General features: G+C 61.2%; 3 protein-coding genes across 6 annotated transcripts; 1 reads left to right on the plus strand and 2 right to left on the minus strand.

Moving 5' to 3' along the window:
- Positions 1-2,013: 2,013 nt before the first annotated feature.
- Positions 2,014-11,218, minus strand: ATP6V1B2 (ATPase H+ transporting V1 subunit B2). The gene is made up of 14 exons (XM_063420034.1): positions 11,061-11,218; positions 9,138-9,193; positions 8,214-8,312; positions 7,470-7,563; positions 7,302-7,379; positions 6,740-6,879; positions 6,534-6,635; positions 5,999-6,096; positions 5,351-5,474; positions 4,703-4,853; positions 4,349-4,431; positions 4,156-4,260; positions 3,544-3,673; positions 2,014-3,447 (listed from the first exon to the last, which is right to left on the minus strand). Exons 1-14 carry the CDS (start codon positions 11,167-11,169, stop codon positions 3,311-3,313), a joined length of 1,506 nt encoding a protein of 501 aa, XP_063276104.1. The 5' UTR covers positions 11,170-11,218; the 3' UTR covers positions 2,014-3,310.
- A 2,254-nt stretch (positions 11,219-13,472) lies between these two features.
- Positions 13,473-18,254, plus strand: LOC134562649 (protein MAK16 homolog). The gene is made up of 10 exons (XM_063420143.1): positions 13,473-13,623; positions 13,959-14,008; positions 14,212-14,321; positions 15,039-15,103; positions 15,541-15,692; positions 16,383-16,437; positions 16,882-16,956; positions 17,160-17,276; positions 17,412-17,462; positions 17,701-18,254. The coding sequence occupies exons 1-10, from the start codon at positions 13,609-13,611 to the stop codon at positions 17,881-17,883; spliced, it is 873 nt and encodes a 290-aa protein (XP_063276213.1). The 5' UTR covers positions 13,473-13,608; the 3' UTR covers positions 17,884-18,254.
- Positions 18,228-22,552, minus strand: LOC134562646 (TELO2-interacting protein 2-like). Of its 4 annotated transcripts, none has more exons than XM_063420139.1 (7): positions 21,703-22,552; positions 21,309-21,495; positions 20,587-20,679; positions 20,103-20,287; positions 19,612-19,755; positions 19,025-19,181; positions 18,228-18,357 (listed from the first exon to the last, which is right to left on the minus strand). In XM_063420139.1, the coding sequence occupies exons 1-7, from the start codon at positions 22,218-22,220 to the stop codon at positions 18,277-18,279; spliced, it is 1,365 nt and encodes a 454-aa protein (XP_063276209.1). In that variant the 5' UTR covers positions 22,221-22,552; the 3' UTR covers positions 18,228-18,276. The 4 variants fall into 4 exon arrangements, 3 of the variants coding, with proteins under 3 accessions (XP_063276209.1, XP_063276208.1, XP_063276210.1); XM_063420138.1 differs by having other exon boundaries at positions 19,019-19,181; XR_010083228.1 differs by lacking the exon at positions 18,228-18,357 and adding an exon at positions 18,372-18,694 and having other exon boundaries at positions 18,939-19,181; positions 21,703-22,551.
- Positions 22,553-22,633: the final 81 nt, after the last annotated feature.

Here is a 22,633-nt window from a genome sequence, read left to right on the forward strand (position 1 = left end):
ACAGCCCGCCAGGGTCCCCTCTGGGGACAGCTTGCACCTGGCCCTGCTTTTTCCCGAGTTATCTCTGCTCCGCAGCGGGGATAGCCCGAGCATGGAAAAGCAGGGATGGGGTGGATCGGGGAGGGCGGGATAATCCAGCCTGAGCCCCCCGCTTCTCCCAAACCCAGGGCTGATCCCAGCTCTGCTCCCTCCTGAAGCTGCTGCTGAGGCAGAGCCGTGCCAGCCTTGTGCTCTCCCTGGCACGGACCTGGCACGGGATGGGAACCGGGAGAGCAGCAGCGAGGCCGGGTAATCCCGGGGGAAATCAGCCCCGGGTGAGGCCAGGGCTCCCTCGGCACCACCGGGGTGGCTCCGGGACCACCGGGGACACCGCGGGCTCAGGTTTGGGGGGCAAAAGGAGCAGGAGCCCGGCTGGAGCATCCCCCGGCCCGGGGCTCCCTGCGCTGCCCCAGCCCCGCTGCAGCTGCCGCGGGATCGTTGGATTAATGACCGCATGCAAATGAGCCCCGAGACGGGGAAAAGCCGATTTGCATCTCCTTAAAACGCCGCGGCGGCACCGCGCGGGTGTGTGGCTGTGTGGAGGGCAGAGCCAGCCCCAAACCCAAACCGAACCCCAAACCCAAATCGAAACCGAACCCAAATCCCAAACCCAACCCAGCCCCAGCCCGTCCGCGGCGCTGCCCGGGACGCAGAACCGATCGGAGCCACCCCGCGCTCGCAGGGCCGGGTCTGGTGCTCAAAGCCGCTTTTGATGTGCAAATGAGCGCCCGCAGCTCTGCCCACCAGCCTGGAGCCGGCCCTGCCTCGCATCTGCCACCGGCCCCGAGCCCCGGGGCAGGCAAGGACCCGCCCGGCGCTGTCCCCTCCCCGCCCCAGCCAGGGGACAGCTGGCGTGTGCCCGTGGCAGGCACCGGCTGCCAGCCCTCGGCGAGGCGCGGAGCCCCCGGGCGGTGCTCGTTACTCATTATGGGATAAAAAAATCTGAATTAAAAAAGCAGCCGGCCTGGAACCGTCCGGCGGCGGCAGCTGGGAGAGCAGCACGGGCTGTGAGCCGGTACCTGCTGCCCCCGGGCCGGGCCGAGCCGTGCCAGGAGCTGCCGTGGCACTGCCAGGGGACACTGCCAGGGGACACTGCCAGGGGACACAGGGACAGCCCCAGGGCCTCTGTGCATCCCGCAGCACCGAGCAGCTCCTCGGGGGAACCCTGGGCTGAGCCCCAGGGCCTGCAGGGAAGGGGAACCAAGGCTGGGCTGCCGTTCCTGGCTTTGGTCATTCCCGGGTTTGGTCATTCCTGAGTTTGGTTTGGTCATTCCCGGGTTTGGTCATTCCTGAGTTTGGTTTGGTCATTCCCGGGTTTGCCATTCCCGGGTTTGGTTTGGTCATTCCCGGGTTTGCCATTCCCGGGTTTGGTTTGGTCATTCCCGGGTTTGCCATTCCCAGGTTTGTTTGCCCATTCCTGGCTTTGGTCATTCCCGGGTTTGGTCATTCCTGGGTTTGGTTTGGTCATTCCCAGGTTTGGTTTGGTCATTCCCGGGTTTGGTTTGGTCATTCCTGAGTTTGGCCATTCCCAGGTTTGTTTGCCCATTCCCCTTTTCCAGGGCCCTGTGCCAGGCTCAGGCTGTCCCCACCTGGGCCAGGCTCTGTCCTAACCCCGGGGGGCCCTGCCCAGGGGAGGGGAGGGGGTCGGGGTCACCCTGACCCCCCTCCCCTCTGCTGATCATGCCCCAAATCCCAACCAAACCAGGGAATAAAGATCATTTCCTTCACTTTAAGGTTTCCAAGCCTCCCCCAGCACCCACTGCCCGTGGGGAGGGAGGATGTGAGGACAGAGGGGTCACATTCCCTGCACATTCCTGCAAAGCCTTTCCCCGTGACTGCCAGGTGAGGCTGAAGGTCAGACCCTCCTCCTCCTCAGCCACAGCTCCAGGGACCCTCAATCCCATTCCCAGGATCCCTGGGGACAGGGACACCCCAGCCCAAGAGCCCAAGTGATTTTTCACCCTTAGAATGCAGTTTGTTCAACACCTTCCATATTTAATTTATTTAGAGATTCTCTACATTAAAGTATTTTCATGCCAACGCTTCCGCCCTCCCATCCTGACCTCAGGAAAAAAAGAGACTGGGCACAGCTTTGGGTGGAATGCACTGGAATCAAGGAGCTGTCGCAGCCACAGAGAACACGGAACAAACCAGAGAACTGCACACACGGGGACGTCAGGGAAAGCTGGAATTAGCACATTCCAGTCATGTTAGCACCTTCCCAGACGGGCCTGAAGGCGTGCAGGGAGGTGCAACATGCTCTGGTGAGCCAGAGCAGAGCTCAGACTACAGGGAAGCCTGGAAGAAGCGTGGAATTGTGGAATTGTGCCAGCAGCAGCGGCGGCGGGCAGCAGCCTCGGCTGAACCCGCTGCAGAGGGAACAACACGGAATTGCCCAGCCAGGCTGCAGAGCGGGAATGCTGAGCCCAGGGCTGAGGCAAATCCGTGCCTGGAGTGCAAAACCACAACAGCCCCAGCCACGGCACGGCCCGGCACACCTGGAGCAGGTTTGGAATATCCTTTCTCACAATAAAAGCTGCCTTTTTTATCAGCTCCTGTGCCTGGTGCAGGGCAGGCCGTGGTTTAAAAGCTGAGGCAGGTTTTGGGGTGGGTTTCACCTCTCTGGATCCCCTGGAGCAGCAGCACAAGCACCAACAGCTGTGGTGACACTGCTGAGCTGCTGGTCCTGTTTGGCATCTCCAGAATTCAACCAAAAAAAAAAGGGTGAAGGAGGGAATTTACTCTGCAAACTTCAATTTAAAAGCTGTAATTCAGTAATTGAGCTTTATCCTGCTGCTCTCAGGTAGCACCTCACTGGCCTTTGTCCTCTGAAAGGACAAGGACTTTCCCACCTTTGCTGGTGGGGAAGTCCCCAGTGCCACCCCCCTGTCCTCAGTTCACACAAACCTTCCAGAATGTGCAGCCCTGGTTAAAAACTCGCATTTTTCACCAAGGAATCCTGCGAGTCACATTTCCTCTCCCGTGTTTTCTAACCCACGGTTTGGAAGTGAAGATTTGCAATTTCTGGCCACGAAAACCCCACAAAAGCCTCATTTCAAAGCCCAAACCTCACGGTGGCTATTGCACATTTTTCGAGCTGGCCTCAACACCCTCCTGGAGACGCAGGCTGGGGGAGAAGGGACATTTTCCAAACTGCTCTCAGCGGATGTCACCTGCTGCTGGCTGGAGCTGGGAGGGCGACAGGGAAACACTAACACAGGGAAAAGGAAACCAAACCAGCGTCTGGCGAAGCAGGGCGCGGGCGGCCGGGCTAGTGCTTGGCATCCCGGGGGTAGAACTCGGCCAGCGTGGTCTGGGGGATCCTCTTGAGCATCTCCTTGGGGAAGATCCTGAGCAGCTGCCAGCCGATGTCCAGGGTCTCGTACACGGTGCGGTTCTCGTAGGGCCCTGAGGGGACAGACAGAGGGACAGACAGAAGGACAGGGAGTGCCACGGGCAGCCCTGGCACGGCCCTGCCCCGCTGGCACCCGCTGGGAGCCTCACCCTGAGCGATGAAGTTCTTCTCAAACTTCTGCAGGAACTCCAGGTACAGCAGATCGTCCGAGGTCAGCGCCTCCTCGCCCACCACGGCCTTCATGGCCTGCACGTCCTTGCCGATGGCGTAGCAGGCGTACTGCGAGGGGAAAGGGGTCAGGAGGGGCTGCCAGGACCCAAATCAGCTCATCCCAGCCCTGCCACGCCCTGACGCCTCCCACCGGGCCAGGATATCCCAGCCTGGCCCTGGGCACTGCCAGGGATCCAGGGGCAGCCACAGCTCCTCTGGAATTCCAGCCCAGCCAGGAATTCCTGCCCAAAATCCCACCCCAATCTCCCCTTTCCCAGTGGGAAGCCATTCCCTGTGTCCTGTCCCTCCATCTCTTGTCCCCAGTCCCTCTCCAGCTCTCCTGGAGCCCCTTCAGGCCCTGGCAGGGGCTCTGAGCTCTCCCTGGAGCTCCTCCAGGTGAACCCCCCACAGTTCAGCTGTTCCCTCCTCTCTAACCTGTTCAAACCCACAGCCTCTAACTGAAGGCACTAAAGCAGCCTCAGGAATGTTCTGGATCCCAGCTGGGCAGCCCAAGGAAGGCAGCCCCCACCCCAGAGGGACTCTCCACCCACCAGCTGGTTGGACACGTCGGCGTGGTCCTTCCTGGTCATCCCCTCGCCAATGGCCGACTTCATCAGCCGGGACAGCGAGGGCAGGACGTTGATGGGGGGGTAAATCTGGGGGGAAAACACCAGCCAGCAATTAACAGGAGTCATTAAAAAACGGGAATAACCCTGAGCACCTTGTGAGCAGCGAGGCACGCACCTGCCTGTTGTGCAGCTGCCTGTCCACGTAGATCTGCCCCTCGGTGATGTACCCAGTCAAGTCAGGGATGGGATGAGTAATATCTGTGGGGGAAAAAAAAAATAAATGGTTTGAATGTTTTCAGCCCTTTTATATCCATCTTAGCACTGAGCTGCAGCTTTCTGTTGCCAGGTGACTCCAGCAATTATTCCCTCACAAATCCCAAGCGCTCTTGGGTCGGGCCTCAAAAGGGCAAAGCATTTTGAGGAGAAAGCAGCCAAAACCTGGAGCACTAAGGCAACCTCAAGGCCACGGGGCTGGTGTGTGTCTGTGTGCCCCCAGGGCAGCCCTGGGAGGGCCCTGGCAGTGACTCACCGTCGTTGGGCATGGTGAGGATGGGGATCTGCGTGATGGAGCCGTTCCTGCCCTCCACGCGCCCCGCGCGCTCGTAGATGGTGGCCAGGTCGGTGTACATGTACCCGGGGAAGCCTCGGCGCCCGGGCACCTCCTCGCGGGCTGCTGACACCTGCACAGCCACCAAACACGGCCAGGGGTCACATCCTGCCCAGGGAGGCGCTGAATGCCCAGGTTTGGGGTGCTTCAGGCACCTCTTCCTGCCCGGTGCAGCCACACAGAGCCCCCTGAGGTGTTTGGCAGCACAGCCATGGGTGACAGGACAGGGCAAATGCAGAATCAGGGTCTCAAACTGCTGATCCGTGGAATTATGGGGTGGTTTGGAAATTTAAATATCATCCAGTGCCACCTGTGCCATGGCAGGGACACCTCCCCCTGTCCCAGGCTGCTCCCAGCCCTGTCCCACCTGGCCTTGGGCACTGCCAGGGGTGGAACTGGCATCTGGGAAACAAACCCAGCCAGGCAAGGACCAGCTGAACCCTCACTGGCTGTTCCCAACCATCCCAATGAACATTAATTCCAACAGCTTGGGCAGCAGCTTCGCTCCTCACTTCACACCACCCCCTTCTGCCAATTAACGTGTTAATTAGCACCCTAATGAGCACGCACCTCTCTGAGAGCCTCAGCGTAGGAGCTCATGTCTGTCAGGATGACCAGCACGTGCTTCTCGCACTGGTACGCCAGGAACTCGGCTGTGGTCAGCGCCAGGCGCGGCGTGATGATGCGCTCGATGCTGCAACACAGCCCTGCCTCAGCACGGCTGCAGGGCACAGCCGGGCACCCCTGCAGCGCCTGCATTGTGGCTGCAGCACTGGCACTGCAGCTGCAGCACCGGCACTGTGGCTGCAGCGCTGGCACTGGCAGCTGGAACTGCACTGGCGTTGCAGCTGGAGCACCATCAGCACCATTTCAGCTGGAGCTGCTTCACCACTGCCCCACCTGCAGCTCCACCCTGCACCCCTGCCCCACCTGCAGCCCCACCTGCACCGCTGCAGCCACCACGCCCTCCCACACAGCACCCGCAGGGCCAGCGAGCCCCGTCCCCCTGGCTCCCCTGCTCCCCCAGCCTGTCCCCTCCGGCTGCCCTGCTCCCCCAGCCTGTCCCCCCCAGCCCGTCCCCACAGCTGCCCTGCTCCCCCAGCCTGTCCCCCCCAGCCCGTCCCCACAGCTGCCCTGCTCCCCCAGCCTGTCCCCTCAGCCTGTCCCCTGCCAGGGGTGTCCCCCCCAGCCTGTCCCCTGCCAGGGGTGTCCCCTCACGTGGGGTCGTTGGCCAGGTTCAGGAACAGGCACACGTTGTCCATGGAGCCGTTCTCCTCGAAGTCGGACTTGAAGAAGCGAGCGGTTTCCATGTTCACCTGAAGCACAGTTCTGGGTTTAGATTGGCACATTTCACATCCAATTAAGGGCTGATGAGCTCATTAACAACCCACAGCAAAGATCTCCCTCCATCAGGCTCCTCTGCACTCCCAGAGGGAGCAGCTTGTGGAGTTCCAGTCTGAGACACTCCACCCTGATCAGCCACGCTGTGTTGGACTCACGGAATGGTTTGGGTGGGAAGGAGCCCCCAAAACCCCCCCAGTGCCATGGGCAGGGACCCCTCCCACCACCCCAGGGTGCTCCGAGCCTCACCCACCCTTGGACACTTCCAGGATGGGGCAGGCAGCCCCAGAGGCAGATCCCAGCCCTTCCAGCCCTTGGGGTTTCCATCCTTTCTTTAATTCCACGCTCACAAAAGCTGCTCAGACCAGCCCCTCTCACACTGTCCCTGATCCCCCCAGCCCTGTGGGCTCACCCCCATGGCAGCAAAGACAATGGCAAAGTTCTCCTCGCTGTAATCCATCACATCCTTGGACTTCTTCACCAAGCCAGCCTGGCGACAGATCTGAGCTGCAATCTAGGCAAGAAACGTTCCAGGATTGGCCTTTGGTGCTGTTCCACAGCCCAGAATTAAATTGGGTTTTGACTCCCCCCAGGTTCAGAGCAGCTCTGGGGCCTCACCTCGTTGTGGGGCAGCCCAGCAGCTGAGAAAATGGGGATTTTCTGGCCCCTGGCAATGCTGTTCATGCCATCTATGGCTGAAATGCCAGTCTGGATCATCTCCTCTGGGTAGATCCGACACTGGGGGTTGATGGGCTGGCCTGGGGGATTTTAGGAGAGAACACAACGTTACTCCCTGGACAAACCCCACTGTGACACCAAACAATGACACCTGGTCACCCCTGAGCCCTTCACACCCCCAGACTCTGGTGTTCAATGTTCATGTCAGTGGTAAGAATGATTTAAAACCCTGCCAGGTTATCAGCATTTCACCTCGAGGTGTTGTAGAATTAAATCTACAAATAATAAAGAGCAGCCTCCAAACATTGCAGGAAGTGTTCTGCTCCCTCATCTCCCTGCACTGGGTAATTTAATTAGAATATGATGATATATACGTACTCAAAAATGAGATTAAGCTCCTCCCAGGTTAAAGCCTGTGTTCTAAACCCAATATGTAAATCCAGAAAGGTGAAACACACCAGGTTTGACTTTCCTCCCCTTCAGAAAAGGATTAAGAACAAACCCATAATGTCCAGGAAATCCTCAGCCAACACAATGGGGCCTCTGTCGATGGGTTTCCCTGATCCATTGAACACTCTGCCTGCAGGGAACAGCAACAAAAATGAGAATTATTGTGCAAACAGCTCACTGTGGATAAATCTGTCCCTGCCATCCCCAGGTGAGCCCTCACCCAGCATGTCCTCCGAGACCGGCGTGCGCAGGATGTCCCCCGTGAACTCACACGAGGTTTTCTTGGCATCGATCCCTGAGGTGCCCTCAAACACCTGCAAAGGCAGCAGGAAAATCAAAACCAGGCACAGCACAGAGCTCTGAGCTTCAGAGCAGCTCCTGAACGCTGCTGCAGCCCCAGGGCACCAACAGCAGCTGCTCTGTGAAGGGCTCCAAGAGCGTAGAAAACACCACAGAACTCTGCTTTTAAAGAAATTCATGAATTGTATCAGCAGCAGCCACCAAACCTGGTGCAACTCCTTTGATCTCAAGTGTTTTCCCCTGCCAAGCTCTTCACATAAAATAACATGAACAGGAAACAGCTTTTTAGGAGAAACACCAGCACAGGGCTGATCTGGAATCCAATACTGCAAATTCCTTTAATTTGGGGATTCCTTTTTAATAAAGGGGATTTAATAAAGGGAATTCCTTTAATCCAACAGCAAAGGAACCCAGGGAGGGTGGAAATAAATCCAGTGGGGATGAGAATGGACCCAGGGAGGGCGGAAAGGGACCCAGGGAGGGGGGAATGAAAATGTCACATTGCACTATCAGAAATCTCCTCAAATTACTGACGCCACCTGCACTTGGAACAAGCAGGCGATTTGTTGTTTTCTTTCAAAGAGAACGCATCTCCAGACAGGTCTGGTTCGGTTCAGGGCTCATCCTGATGAACAAACGATGAGGAAAGAGCCTGTGCTCCTACCTGAACCACAGCCTTGGAGCCGCTGACCTCCAGGACCTGCCCGCTGCGCCGGGTGCCGTCGGGCAGGGTCAGGTGCACGATCTCAGCGTACCTGGGGAACTGGGGGGGCACAGGCATCAAACCCCGGCCAGAAAACAAAAATCAACACCCCCAACCACAGAAAACACTCGGGTTTTATGGATAATTGAATATCAGAACCAAACTCCTCCCCAGGGTGTGAAACCCCCCAGGTTAAAGCTGTTTTTATGGGAATAATCAATATTTTTATAGGAATATAATCAATATTTGCATGGTTGGAGCTGCCAGAATCAGTTCTAGTTCCCAACAGTGGCAGAAAGCCCCAGTGCAGCCTCTGAGAAGAAGAAAAACCTGCAGCAGCTTTGCCCTTTAAGAGCAGCCTGAAAAGAAGCCAGGGGTGTGCACAGCTTCCTCTTCCAGAGCACTGGTGTGGAAACAGAGGGGTTGGGAACAAAGCAAACAGGCTCCTTTCACTGGGATTTAATCAATGTTCCAGGGGTTGGTAAAACCAGACTCTGTTTCCTTTCCTTCCCAGAGGAATCCCCTTTATCCCAGCAGTCAGGATTGTTCTAGAATGGCTCTGGGGGGTTTCCCAGCAGTCAGGATTGTTCCAGAATGGCTCTGGGGGGTTTCCCAGCAGTCAGGATTGTACTGGAATGGCTCTGGGGGGTTTCCCAGCAGTCAGGATTGTTCCAGAATGGCTCTGAGGGATTTCCCAGCAGTCAGGATTGTTCCAGAATGGCTCTGGGGGGTTTCCCAGCAGTCAGGATTGTTCTAGAATGGCTCTGAGGGATTTCCAGCAGTCAGGATTGTTCCAGAATGGCTCTGGGGGGTTTCCCAGCAGTCAGGATTTCACCTTTCCCACCTTCTCCCTCCCCAGAGCTTCATGCACAGCAGAGAATTTACCTTGACCTGGTCCAGGATGACCAGGGGCCCGTTCACACCCGACACGGTTTTGTAAGCTGCAAAAAGCACCAGGCAGGAGTCAGGCACTGCCTCAGGAATATCCCACAGCCTGATTTCCACCCCATTCCCATCACCAGGCTCAGATTTGGGGCTCATTTCTGTTTATTAGGGACAGGATTTGGTGTCCAGCACTTCTCCTGCTGCCTGGAGGTGACACTGACGGGATCCTGGGGTTTTCTCCTCCGTGACAGGAGTTCCCTGCTCAGGCTGGAACACCCCGGGACAGCAGGAGGTGTCCCCAAGGCAGGGGTGGCACTGGACGGGCTCCCAGTCCCCTCCAGCCCAAACCCTTCCATGGTTCTGTGACTCCAAGTGAGGATTTTGCCGTCAGCTCAGGGAAAAGGCATCGCCTGACCCGCAGAGGGAGGAGATCCTGAGTCAGAGCTGCCTCAGGGTCACGAGGAGCAGCCACGGCTGTGCCAGGGGGGAAATCAGAGTGTGGGGGCACCCAGAGCCCAGGCAGGAGCACAGAGCCCAGCAGGGATCACCAGGGAATCACCAGGGCCTGGCAGAGCCCAGGGAGGATCAGAAATCCCAGCAGGGATCACCAGGGAATCACCAGGGCCTCCCTTCCACCCCAGGCCTGGCAGCTGCCCCGGTGCTGTGTGCACTGTCAACAGCCCCGTGTTTACCCTGCAATAAAAAGGCTGAAACTGTTACAATGTGAGCTCTTAAAGGCAATAAACAAACTGCTCCGGGCTCAGGGGGCTGGGGTTAAACTCAACCCCTCAGGTTTGCTCCTGAAATCCTTCTAAAATCCTGAGACAGAGCCCTGCCCCTTCACTGCCCCTTGGGCAGGGAGAGGCAGCCAGGATTATCCAGGAGAGGAATCAGCTCGGGAATCAGCCCAGAGCCCCCCTGAGGGGTCTGGATCAGCCCAGAGCCCCCCCTGAGGGGTCTGGATCAGCCCAGAGCCCCCCCTGAGGGGTCTGGATCAGCCCAGAGCCCCCCCTGAGGGGTCTGGATCAGCCCAGAGCCCCCCCTGAGGGGTCTGGATCAGCCCAGAGCCCCCCCTGAGGGGTCTGGATCAGCCCAGAGCCCCCCCTGAGGGGTCTGGATCAGCCCAGAGCCCCCCCTGAGGGGTCTGGATCAGCCCAGAGCCGCCCCCGAGGGGCTGCACCCACCCAGAGCCTCCCCCCGGGGTTTGCAGCCCACAGGCCATGGAAAAGCTGACCCTGAGTGAGGCCTCTCACCCCGTGACTGCCTCATGAGCTCTCCTTCCTCAATCCTCCTCCCACACCAGCTCCAGGACACACCAAACCCATCCCGGAACGTTCTGCAGCCCCAGCCCGATGGCAGCTCAGGGAAAAGCGGAATGCACATGGAAAATCCCGGGGTCACCTTGGCTGCGACCCCGACAGGAGCCTGTGCTCAGAGCAGGAACTGCAGGGATGGATTTGGCTCCCAAACCTGACGGGTATTGCCCAAGGATCCGTGACCCCTGCAGCTCCTGCGGCTATCGAGGGCACAGCTAAAGCCATTTTATGTAACTGCTGCCAGAAAAAAACACCTCCACACACCCTGATTTCTCCCAAAGGAGAAATCCACAAAGGGATTTTACCAACGCCCCGCGTTTCCCTTTTTTCACCCGATTTCTCAATTCAGCGTTCAAGCACAGATTCCAGCCCAGCCCCACCACCTCCAGCTCCCGGTACAAACCCCGGCTCTTCAGGACGGCATGGGACAGGCCGTGTCACCAGCGCGCTGCCCAATCCCCCCTCTCCCGGCGTTAATTACGGTGGTTAATTACAGCCCGAGCCCAGGCTGCTCTGAGCGGCTGGGCCAGCGCGGGGCTGCGGCGGCCGAGCGGGGCCGCTCCCCCTCCCCGCAGCCCCCCGGGTCCCCCGCGGGGCCCGCACTCACTGAGGCGCGGCTGGGACAGGAAATCGCGGGTCAGCGCCGCCGCCTGCTCGCGGGGCCCGCCGGGCCCGGCGCCGTTCACGGCCCCGCGCAGCGCCCGCACCGCCGCCATGTTGGACCGGCTGTGAGGGGGCGGCCGCGCATGCGCGGTTATAGCGGGGACGGGGACACGCCCAGGGACGCACGGGACACGCCCAGGGACGCACGGACCACGCCCAGGGACGCACGGGACACGCCCAGGGACGCACGGGACACGCCCAGGGACGCATGGGACACGCCCAGGGACGCACGGGACACGCCCACCGGCGGCGGGGGCGGAGCCGGAGCTGTCCCAGGTCCTGAAAGGGAAAAGGAAATTGGGAAGGGGAAGGGGAAGGGGAAGAGGATGAGAAAGAGGAAGGGGAAGAAAAAGAGGAAGGGGAAGAGGAAGGGGAAGAGGAAGGGGAAGAGGAAGGGGAAGAGGAAGGGGAAGAGGAAGGGGAAGAGGAAGGGGAAGAGGAAGGGGAAGAGGAAGGGGAAGAGGAAGGGGAAGAGGAAGGGGAAGAGGAAGGGGGTTAGTGGATAAGAACTCAAAAATTGAAAAGTCAAAAGAGGAAAGGGGTGAGGAGAAAGGGCAAGAGAAAAGAGGAAGAAGAAAATAAGGAAAAGGAAAGAAAAAAGAGAAAAAGATAAAAGTAATGAGAGATGGGAAAACAGAGAAAAAGAAGGATAAAAATCCAAGGGAAAGAAAGCGAGAAAGACAGAGCAGCGAGCCAGAACGGGTTGGGGATTAAAATCGATCCCCTCCCTCCTGCTGGCTCAGAACTGGAAATATTTTGGGGAAAGCGTCTGCAGAGAGATCTGGGTGATCCTGAGCTGCCTGGGGAGCAACGAGGCAGAGGGAAAGGAAACCTCCCAAGGAGGGAGCAAACAGAACAGATAACTCCAGAGAAAGGATTAAATTAAGAAAAACGGGGAGGAAAGAACAAAGGGGAAGGTCTCCGCAGGCTGAAGGAGAGCTGGGATCTCTCCCGGCCCCGCAGCCCCGGGCGCCCGCAGCAGATGGTGCTGCTGCACCGCTCAGGCCCCGCCTCGGCTCCGACACCGGGAGAGCAAATTCCAGCCCCGACCCTTCGATTCTCCGCTCCTGAAATCCATTTAGAGGCTCCAGCTCCCGCTCGAACGCTCCCCAGGGAATTCCCGGGCGGGATATTCTCATCCGCCGTTATTGGTGGTGGGGTTGGGGCCTGCAGGAGGCAGATAAACGGCCCCAGCGGCAGATTTATGTGCCAGAGGAGGAAAGGTGAATAAATTCAGGATTTATTCCCTCTCCCTGCAGTAAATCTCCATGTCCTGGATGAAGGATGGCGTCGGGTTGGGGTTTAAAAGGGAAATCACGGAGTCCAGAGTCAGAAGTTAAGGAGAACAGAAATGATGGGAGGAAAGGGAGAGCCCCCACGGCAAAACCTCGCCAGGCATGGGGGGATTTCCCACCCAGCTCTGCCTGGGGGGAACCAGCCTGGCTGGGAATGTCCCCTGGCCCCTGGAGGAGGAGAACAGCACCGGGAAAAGCCACGGAGAGCAGGAGGCAGCCCTGAGCTGAGGAGGGAGCACAACCTGTTGGTCCCAACATCCCCCAGAGCTCCTGGGCCAGGTGCCTCGATCCGGGCAGGAATCCCAGAGCTCCAGAATCCTGAGCCAGGTGCCCTGACCCAGGCAGAAATCCTGGTGCTCCAGAATCCCAGAGCTCTGAAATCCCTGTGCCCTGAAATCCCAGAGCTCCAAATTCCCAGGCCACTGCCCCAATCCAGCAGGAATACCAGAGCTCTGAAATCCTGGTGCTCTGAAATCTGGGTGTTCCAGAATCCCAGAGCTCTGAAATCCCAGAGCTCCGAAATCCCAGTCCAGTGCCCTGATCCAGGCAGGAATCCCGGTGCTCGAGGAGGGATCAGCCCTGCTGGGAGCTGGCGGTGAGGACAAACCTCCCTGGCAGCCCTCAGCCCACCCCTGCTGACGCAGGGAGAGCTCCAGGACACTCCCGAGAGGCTCCAGAGAGAGCTGCAGGGACCGGGGACACTCCCCTGCTCTCCCCTGCCCTCCCCTGCCCTTCCCTTCTCCCCTTCTCTCCTTCTCTCCTTCTCTCCTTCTCTCCTTCTCTCCTTCTCTCCTTCTCTCCTTCTCTCCTTCTCTCCTTCTCTCCTTCTCTCCTTCTCTCCTTCTCTCCTTCTCTCCTTCTCTCCTTCCCGCCCTTTCCCGCCCTTTCCCGCCCTTTCCCGCCCTTTCCCGCCCTTTTCCCGCCCTTTTCCCGCCCTTTCCCCGCCCTTTCCCCGCCCTTTCCCGCCCTTTCCCCGCCCTTTTCCCGCCATTTCTCCGCTCCATTCCCCGCCCTTTTCCCCGCCCCCGGGGCCGCCGCTCTCGCGAGACTTCGCGAGCCCCGCCCTTTCCTGTAATGGCGGCGCCCTAGACCGCGCGGCCGAGTCCCTCAGCACCGTCAGTCCCCGCTGTCACCGCCACCGCTGTCACCGCCACTGTCCTCTGTGTCACCGCTGCCACCTCTGTCATCACCGCCACCATGCATTCGGACGATGTGAGTCCGAGCGTTCTTTCGGCGCCGTGTCGAGCGCCCGGCCGCGCGCCCGCCCCACGTGGCCGGGGGTCGCTGTCCCTGTCCCTGTCCCTGTGGCTGGGGGGGGCACAAGGACCGGGGGGTGACAATGGGGCCTTGGCAGCAGCGGTTCTGCTGTGCCTGCGCCTCTCGGGGCACGGCAGATGCCCCGATCTCCTCCCCGATGGAGGGATCTCCCTCCCCGCTGTTTGCGGGGTCTGCCCCGCCACAGCCGCGCCGGAGGGGACAGAGGGGACAGGGGGGACAGGGGCCCGTGAGCGGTGTCACGGAGGCTCAGGCGCTATGTGTCCCCGCAGGTGGTGTGGAGCATGCTGGGGAACAGGCAGTTCTGCTCCTACAAGATGACGTGAGTTTGGGGGAGTTTGGGGGAGTTTGGGAGGGTCCCAAAGGGGAAGGAGCGGGGGGGACACGCTCGGGTACCCCCAAACCCCCCAGCGCCACCTCTGCGCCCCCCGGCCGCGTGTGAGAGCCACAGGGGATGGGCTGAGCTGCGGGAGCAGCGAGCTCCTCCCGCCCTGCCCTCACTGATTCCCCCGCCCGTTTGTGCAGCACCAAGACTCAGAACTTCTGCCGGAACGAGTTCAACCTCACCGGGCTGTGCAACCGCTCCTCCTGCCCGCTGGCCAACAGCCAGTACGCCACGGTCCGCGAGGAGAGAGGTGGGAGCAGGGGCTGCCCTCGGGGAGAGGGGCTGGGGAAGGGGCTGGGGGTCCCCGTCCCCGCGGGTGACACGGCAGTGCCCGGCTGTGCCCTCGGCAGTGCCCGCGTGTGCCCCTCGGCAGTGCCCGGCTGTGCCCTCGGCAGTGCCTGCATGTGCCCCTCGGCAGTGCCCGGCTGTGCCCCTCGGCAGTGCCCGGCTGTGCCCCTCAGCAGTGCCCGGCTGTGCCCCTCGGCAGTGCCCGGCTGTGCCCCTCGGCAGTGCCCGGCTGTGCCCCTCAGCAGTGCCCGGCTGTGCCCCTCGGCAGTGCCCGGCTGTGCCCCTCGGCAGTGCCCGGCTGTGCCCTCGGCAGTGCCCGGCTGTGCCCCTCGGCAGTGCCCGGCTGTGCCCCTCGGCAGTGCCCGGCTGTGCCCTCGGCATTGCCCGGCTGTGCCCTCGGCAGTGCCCGGCTGTGCCCCTCGGCAGTGCCCGGCTCTGCCCCTCGGCGGTGCCCGGCTGTGCCCTCGGCAGTGCCCGGCTGTGCCCTCGGTGCTCTGGGTGGGGATCAAGGGCTGGGTTTGGTCTGGGAGGGCCTGCCCACCCTGGGTGGGTCTGGGGTCCGGCCAGCCCGTGGGTGGCACTGCGTGGGTGGCACTGCGTGGGTGGCACTGCGTGGGTGGCACTGCGGGGACAGCCCGGCTCTGGGCAGGGCTCAGGGGTTGTTTGTTCCCTTTGCCAGGTCGCTGCTACCTCTACATGAAAACCATCGAGAGGGCGGCGTTCCCGCGGCGCCTCTGGGAGCGGGTGAGCTCGGGGACAGGGTGGGGACAGCGGGGACAGGGCGGGGACAGCGGGGACATGGCAGTGCCAGCGGGGACAGGGCAGTGACAGCGGGGACACAGGGGTGACAACAGGGACAGGGCAGTGACAGCGGGGACAGGGCAGTGCCAGTGGGGACACAGCGGTGCCAGCAGCTCTGGTGTCCCCACAGAGGGCAGGGAAGGTGTCCTGGGAGAGGGAACTGGGCCAGGGGAGGCTCAGGTCGGACAGCAGCAGGAATTTCTCCATGGAGAGGCTGCTCAGGGAAGGACAGGAGGTGGCACTCAGTGCTCAGGGCTGGGGACAAAGGACCTTGGAGGGCTTTTCCTTAATGGTTCCGTGACTCTGGGAGCGATGCAGCCGCTCCCAAATGTCCCTTTTCTGTCCTGCCCTGTCACCCACCCCTTCCCCGGTCCCCGCAGGTGCTGCTGAGCAAGAACTACGAGAAGGCTCTGGAGGAGATCGACGAGAACCTCATCTACTGGCCCCGCTTCCTGCGCCACAAGTGCAAGCAGAGGTTCACCAAGATCACACAGTACCTGATCCGCATCCGCAAGCTGACCCTCAAGAGACAGTAAGGGACAGGAAGGGACAGTAAGAGACAGTAAGGGACAGGAAGGGACACGGGCAGGGCACGGCAGGGACCACAGGGACCTTCTGCCCCTCTGCTGAGCCACTGGCACTGCTGGCACACGGAGCTGGTCCCGTTTTCCTGAGGGGCTTTAGGTGGATGAGCTGCAGGAATCCCGTGTGAATGTGCTTTAGATGGCTCTGGTTGTGAATGTGCTTTAGATGGCTCTGGTGTGGATAAGCTGCAGGATTCCCCTGTGTGAATGCACTGGGGGAATGTCCTGAGCTGGGAGGGACCCTCAGGGGTCACTGATCCCAAATCCTGGCCCTGCACAGACCCCCCAGCAGCCCCACAGGGAGCAGTGTCCATCTGGGAGCTCCGGCAGCCTCGGGGCTGTGCCCAGCACCCTGTGGGGAAGAACCTTGCCCTGAATTCCAGCCTGAGCCTGCCCTGGCACAGCTCAGCCATCCCCTGTCCCTGTCCCTGTCCCAGAGAGCAGAGCTGTCCCTCGGGGGAGCTGCTCCTCCTGTGGCCCCTCCAGACCCTTCCCCACCCTTTGGACGCCCACAGCTTTAGATCTTCCTCATCCTGAGGCACCCAGGGGTGCCCCCAGGGCATTGCACACATCTGGGGTGCTCCAGCTGCTGGCTGCTGCTGCCAGAGGTGGGACACACCAGTGCCTGTTCCCTGCAGGAGGAAGCTGGTCCCGCTGCGCAGGAAGATCGAGAGGCGCGAGAACAGGCGAGAGGTGAGGCCTGCTCCTGTCCCAGGGACTGCTCCTGTCCCCAGGGACTGCTCTGTGTCACCTCCTGTCCCAATGACTGCTCTGTGTCACCTCCTGTCCCCAGTGACTGCTCCTGTCCCCAGGGACTGGTCTGTGTCACCTCCTGCTACTGCTCCTGTCACCTCCTGCCACTGTTGCTGTCCCCAGTGATTGCTCCTGTCCCTAATGACTGCTCCTGTCACCTCCCGTCACTGCTCCTGTCCCAGTGACTGCTCCTGTCCCCTCCTGCCACTGCTCCTGTCCCCAGTGACTGCCCCTGTCCCAGTGACTGCTCCTGTCCCAGTGACTGCTCCTGTCCCCAGTGACTGCCCCTGTCCCTTCCTGTCACTGCCCCTGTCCCCTCGTGCCCCTGTCCCCTCGTGCCCCTGTCCCCGCTGCCCTGTCCTCACCCCTCTGCTCTGTGTTCAGGAGAAAGCCCTGATCGCTGCCCAGCTGGACAACGCCATCGAGAAGGAGCTGCTGGAGAGGCTGAAGCAGGACACGGTGAGGGCCACACGGGGCTCACGGGGGCTCTGGGGGTGCCCAGAACTCCGGGGAGCCCCAAAACTCCGGGGCTCCCCTCATCCCTGCAGGAAGGGGCTGATCCACGCCTCAGGCTGGTGCTGCCCGTGCGGGCTGTCAGTGCCCCCCAGCCCAAAGTCCTTCTTTTTTCTATGATTTACAGAAAATCCCATTTTTCCTTTCAGTATGGAGACATTTACAACTTCCCCATCCACGCCTTTGACAAGGCCCTGCAGCAGCAGGATGCGGAGAGCGAGAGCGAGTCTGAGGCAGAGGGGGAGGAGGAAGATGATGATGATGAGGTAAAGCTTCCAGCCCTGAGCTGGGCTGTGCTTCCTGCTGGCTGAGAACAACTCAGGCCAGCTCAGAAGCAGCCTGTGGTGGCCTTGGTGGCTCTTTGTGACACTGCTGTGCTCAGCCCTGCCTGTTCCTTGCAGGATAAAAGGGAGTTTGTGGAAGCAGAGGACAGCGAGCTCAGCGACTTCGAGGTGGGTGAAGCACAGGCACAAACTGAGCCTGAGCTGCCCGGGCACCCTTGGGTGCCTGTGGGGATGGGAAAGAGGAGTAAAATCAGAGCTGTGGGAGGGAATTGTGCAGTGGGAGCCCAGCCCGGCTGCTCTGGAGCCAGGGGTTGTGGAATGGGACCGTGCTGGAGGGGGTGTGGGGGAGAGGAGGTTCAGTTACACACCCTGCCCTGACACCTCTGCTCACCCAATCCTTCCTCAGGACATGGATAAGTTGGAGACAAGCAGTGAAGAGGAGCAGGAGGAGGAAGTGGAGAAGAAAGCCTCCCACTCCAAATCCAAAGGGAAAACGCCCCTGAAGGGCCCAGCCAGGAGGAAACGTCCCCACATTGAGATAGAGTACGAGGAGGAAACAGAGCCCAGCACCAAGACAAAAGCAGCCTGAGCCCTCCCTGCTCCCGTTCTGTACTGACTGCCAGCACTCAGGTGTCCCCAGGCTCCAGGATCTGTCCCCACCTGCCACCCCTGCACAGGAGTTTTGCACTGCACATTTCCTGCAGGAGCAGGGGGGTTCTGCCCGAGCCCAGGCAATGCAGGGAGTTTGTACAGCGGAAGGAACATCCCCACCTCCCCTGCAAGCACAAAGAGCTCAGCCCACACCCTGCTCCAGGAGGGGCCTGGGGGCTCTGCTGGAAGGCTGAGAAACCTCACGTGGCCCTGGGGGCCCTTGGACGTGTCTGGGGGGCGTGTAGGGCTCACAGGTGGGACAAGAACGACAGAACTCTTCAATAAATACAAGGATTTTATTGTACAAAAGGGATGAGCAGCATCAGGCACGTCAGGTGCTCTCCTGCACCTTCCTGAGGCACTCCTGCACCCGGCTCTCCTGGCAGCTGCCCTGCAGCCCCTGCAGCAGCACCTGCAGCGAGAACAGCACGTCCCCAGTGCCCTGCACGCAGCCCTGGTGTCCCCTGCCCTCTGCAGAGCAGAGCCCGGGCTGAGCCCCCTCCACAGCTATGGAGTCACTTATTGCTGGTGCTGGGGAGGGGGGAAATTCAAATTCCTGCTGGACTGAGAGGGAGGAGGGTGCTGGTAGGCAGCAGGGAGCCCTGGCTCACCTTTGCCTGGCCTCGGCTCTCCTTCGCCCATCGCTATCTCACCTTCACCCGGTCTTGCCTCACCTTGACCTGGCCCTGGCAGGGAGCCCTGGCTCCCCTTCACCCATCCCTGTCTCACCTTTACCTGCCCTGGCTCACCTGGACCCATCCCTGTCTCACCTTTACCTGCCCTGGCTCACCTGGACCCATCCCTGTCTCACCTTTACCTGCCCTGGCTCACCTGGACCCATCCCTGTCTCACCTTTACCTGCCCTGGCTCACCTTTACCTGCCCTGTCTCACCTTGACGCGGCCGTGGCAGCAGCAGGGAGCCCTGGCTCACCTTCACCCATCCCTGTCTCACCTTTACCTGCCCTGCCTCACCTTTACCTGCCCTGCCTCACCTTGACGTGGCCGTGGCAGCAGCAGGGAGCCCTGGCTCACCTTTACCTGCCCTGTCTCACCTTTACCTGCCCTGGCTCACCTTTACCTGCCCGTGGCAGCAGCGGTCCAGCAGGATCAGGCTCTGCGTGGCTCCCTGCAGCAGCGCGGCTCTGACGGGCTCGGGGGTCGGGCCCCGCTCCGTGTGCACGTCCCAGATCAGCCTCAGCAGCGCCTGCAGCAGCACGGGCAGCCTGCAGGGCATCCTGAAAGGGAAAAACCTCGTTCCAAACCCTTCCCTGGCACGGGGACAGCACGGCCTGGGCTGGCGTGGGGCGGGATCGGTGCCAGGACAGCCCCGGGCACGCGGGAAGCTCGGGAGGGTGGAGGGAATGTGCACGGCCCAGGCCACAGCACAGGATTCACTCCACTTGGATTTAATTCATGCTTAAGTCGGATCAAAATAAGGCCCAGCTTCATTCTGGAGCCAGCTTTTTCAGTAATAGTGAGTGAGGACAGATTTTAACACTGAGGACTTCCCAGGACAGATTTTCCCTTGGGATTTCAGGGCCTTTTTCCTTAACAAAAAGTAACTTTGGGTCTTAAAGTGGAAACATTTAGAATAGGAATGAAACATCCATGTCAGGACAGGCTTCCAAGAGAGTTTTTGTGGGTGTAATCCCCCCAGAGAGGTACCTGGGCCAGGCGTGCTCTATGGTGCGCTGCAGAGTCTCCAGGATTCCCAGCCTGGCCTCCTCCTCGGGGCCATCAGAGACCTCCAGGTAGCCCAGGATGACTCGCTCCAGCCTCTTCAGGTGCCTCACGATGAGGATGCCGAGCCTGGAGGCACAAACACGTCCTGAGGAGGGAGGACAGGTACCCCTGGATCCCAAAAACAGCTTGAGGAGGGAGAGCTCACCCTTGGACACCCAGGGCCTGTCCCTGTGCTCTCACCCCCTTAGGAAGGTGGGCACAGCCCCAGGCACAGCTCTCACCCCTCAGGAAGGTGGGCACAGCCCCAGGCACAGCTCTCACCCCTCAGGAAGGTGGGCACAGCTCCAGGTACAGCTCTCACCCCTCAGGAAGGTGGGCACAGCCCCAGGCACAGCTCTCACCCCCTCAGGAAGGTGGGCACAGCTCTCACCCCCTCAGGAAGGTGACACCCCCCGGTGTCCCCTCAGTCCCACCTGGTGACGAAGGCTGGCAGGGTCCCTGCGTACACCCTGCGCAGTGCCAGCCGATGCTCGGCCTCCATGTGGGTCAGCACCAGCTGCAGCACCTGGTCCCAGGGGCCCGTGGCTCTGCCGTGGCCCTGGTGCCGCTGGCATCGCTCCATGACGGGCAGCAGGTCCAGCAGGCACAGCAGCACTGCCTGGATGGGGGACAGAGGGGGAATCTGAGCCCGTGTTCTCTCCAAAAAACAGCAAATCCCACCCTGTGGCCACCCACGGCTGGGCTGAGTGCTTCAAAGCTCCTCCCTGCCCACCTGGAATGGGGCAGGAGGTAAGAGCTCTTCCCTCTGGGATGTTTTCTGGAATCTACCCAGTTACTTTGTCCCACAGGCTGGTGACAGCCTGGCTGGGCTGTGACAGGGCCCAGGCTCAGCCTCCCGCCTCAAACCGAGGGGCTGCCACTGCCCCAGGGCCCCAGAACCGAGTGCAGCTGTCCCACCTGGATGAGAGGAGCCTCCCGGGAGTAGAGGTGGTTGTAGAGGGCGTGGAACACCACCTGGGCCCTGTTGAACTGGCACAGATCCGCCCCTGGCTGCGACAACAGACAGCAGGACACAGTTACCCTGGGCAGCACAAAAACCCGAGGAAAGCACGGCCTTCCCAAAGCCTGGGACACAGACCCACAGTTACCCTGGGCAGCACAAAAACCTGAGGAAAGCACGGCCTTCCTAAAGCCTGGGACATGGACCCACAGTTACCCCGGGCAGCACAAAAACCCGAGGAAAGCACGGCCTTCCCAAAGCCTGGGATATGGACCCACAGTTACCCTGGGCAGCACAAAAACCCGAGGAAAGCATGTCCTTCCCAAAGCTGGGACACAGACCCACAGTTACCCCGGGCAGCACAAAAACCCGAGGAAAGCACGGCCTGGGACGGGTGAGGAGCTGCTGTAAATGCAGGTTAAACCCTGCCCTGCACCAGGAAGAAGTTAGGAACCTGACCCACAGGAGGGAACGGCTGGAGCAGGGTCAGGGCAGGGTCAGGTTGGGTTTTAGGGAAAGGTTCTTCCCCCCGAGGGTGCCGGAGCTCCAGGAACGCTCTCATGGATGAGACCGGGGGTCTGTGCAGGGCCAGGGGAGCGACCCGGATCCCCGCAGGTCCCTCCCAGCTCAGTTCTGTGATTGACCCTCCCTTCACACACTGCCCTGCCCTGCCCCTCACCACGTTGAGGACGATGTGGTGCAGGCAGCGCACGCCCAGCACTTTGTTCTCCTCCTGGAAGTCGTCGGAGAGGAGCAGCGCGGGCGGCAGGACCCGCTCCAGGTGCGGGCACAGCCAGGGCCGGCGGACACGCAGCAGCGCCCAGCTGAACACGACTTTGGAGGCGGGATTGCACTTCCAGGTGTCCCTGCAGGGACAAACACGGCTCAGGGAAGGCGGAATGCTCATTCCCCCTGCGCTCCAGGCTCTCAGCTGGCAGCAAACACTGACAGTCATCCCCCAACACCCTTCACTGCTGGGCATCTGTAAAGCTCCAGGCTTTGCATTTATCATCTCCTGAGCGTCCCAATATTTCCAACAGGGACCCTCCCAACACTCCTCACTCCCCACTCACTTGGTTAACTCCTGCTTCAGCAGCCCCATCACCGCTCCGAATCCTCCTTGCTCATCCTCGTCCTTTCCCTGCAGGAACTCCTCCACGGACGCGCAGCCCGCAGCCCGGACCAGGCGCTCCAGCAGCTCCCGGGCCACTGCCCGGCTCCTCGCCGTGCTCCAGGGCCGCTCGTCCTTGTGCGTGACGGCGAAGATGAACGCGTGTCCCAGCACGGTGCGGGGCACGGGGCAGCCCCGGGCAGCCTCCAGCTTCTGCAGCAGCAGCAGGAACAGGGACCCAGCGCGCTCCGCCCGCTCCGCCGCGGCTGCCCCCGCCGCGTCCTGCCCGCGGGGCTCGGCTCCGTCCCGCTCCCGGCGCGGCGGGGCCGCCGAGGCGCCCAGAGCCGCCGCCAGCTCCGCCAGCGCCGCGGGCCCGGGCGGGCAGCGCGGATCGGCCGCGTCCAGCAGCGCCGCCAGCGCCGCGGGCTCCGGCAGCGCCCGCCCGGCCCAGGGCTCCGGGCTGGGGCCGCTGCCCTCCATGGAAAGGGAGCTCCGCCAGAACCGCGCTACCGACACATGGCCGGGGGCAGCAGCGCCCTGCGGGCAGCGGGGAGCGCCGGGCAGCCCCGGGACACCGCAGGGACCCCCGCAGGGACCCCGGAGCACACCCGGGACCCCCTCAGGGACCCCCGGGACCTCTCAGGGACCCCCGCGCTCCCCCGGGACCCCCTCAGGGACACCCGGGACCCTCTCAGGGACCCCGGAGCGCCACCGGGACACCTCAAAGACCCTCGGGTCCCCCTCAGGGACCCCCGCGCTCCCCCGGTCCCGTCACCCGCACCACGCGCTGTCGCAAATCCTCCCGGTTGCCGTAAAGCCGGCAGCGGCGGGGGCGTGGCTTTGTGTGCATAAATTAGCATGGCTAATTACGGGCCCCGGTGCGCGGCGGAGCG

This window comes from Prinia subflava, chromosome 29 (genome assembly GCF_021018805.1).
Source record: "Prinia subflava isolate CZ2003 ecotype Zambia chromosome 29, Cam_Psub_1.2, whole genome shotgun sequence".
In the NCBI taxonomy this organism is placed as follows: domain Eukaryota; kingdom Metazoa; phylum Chordata; class Aves; order Passeriformes; family Cisticolidae; genus Prinia; species Prinia subflava.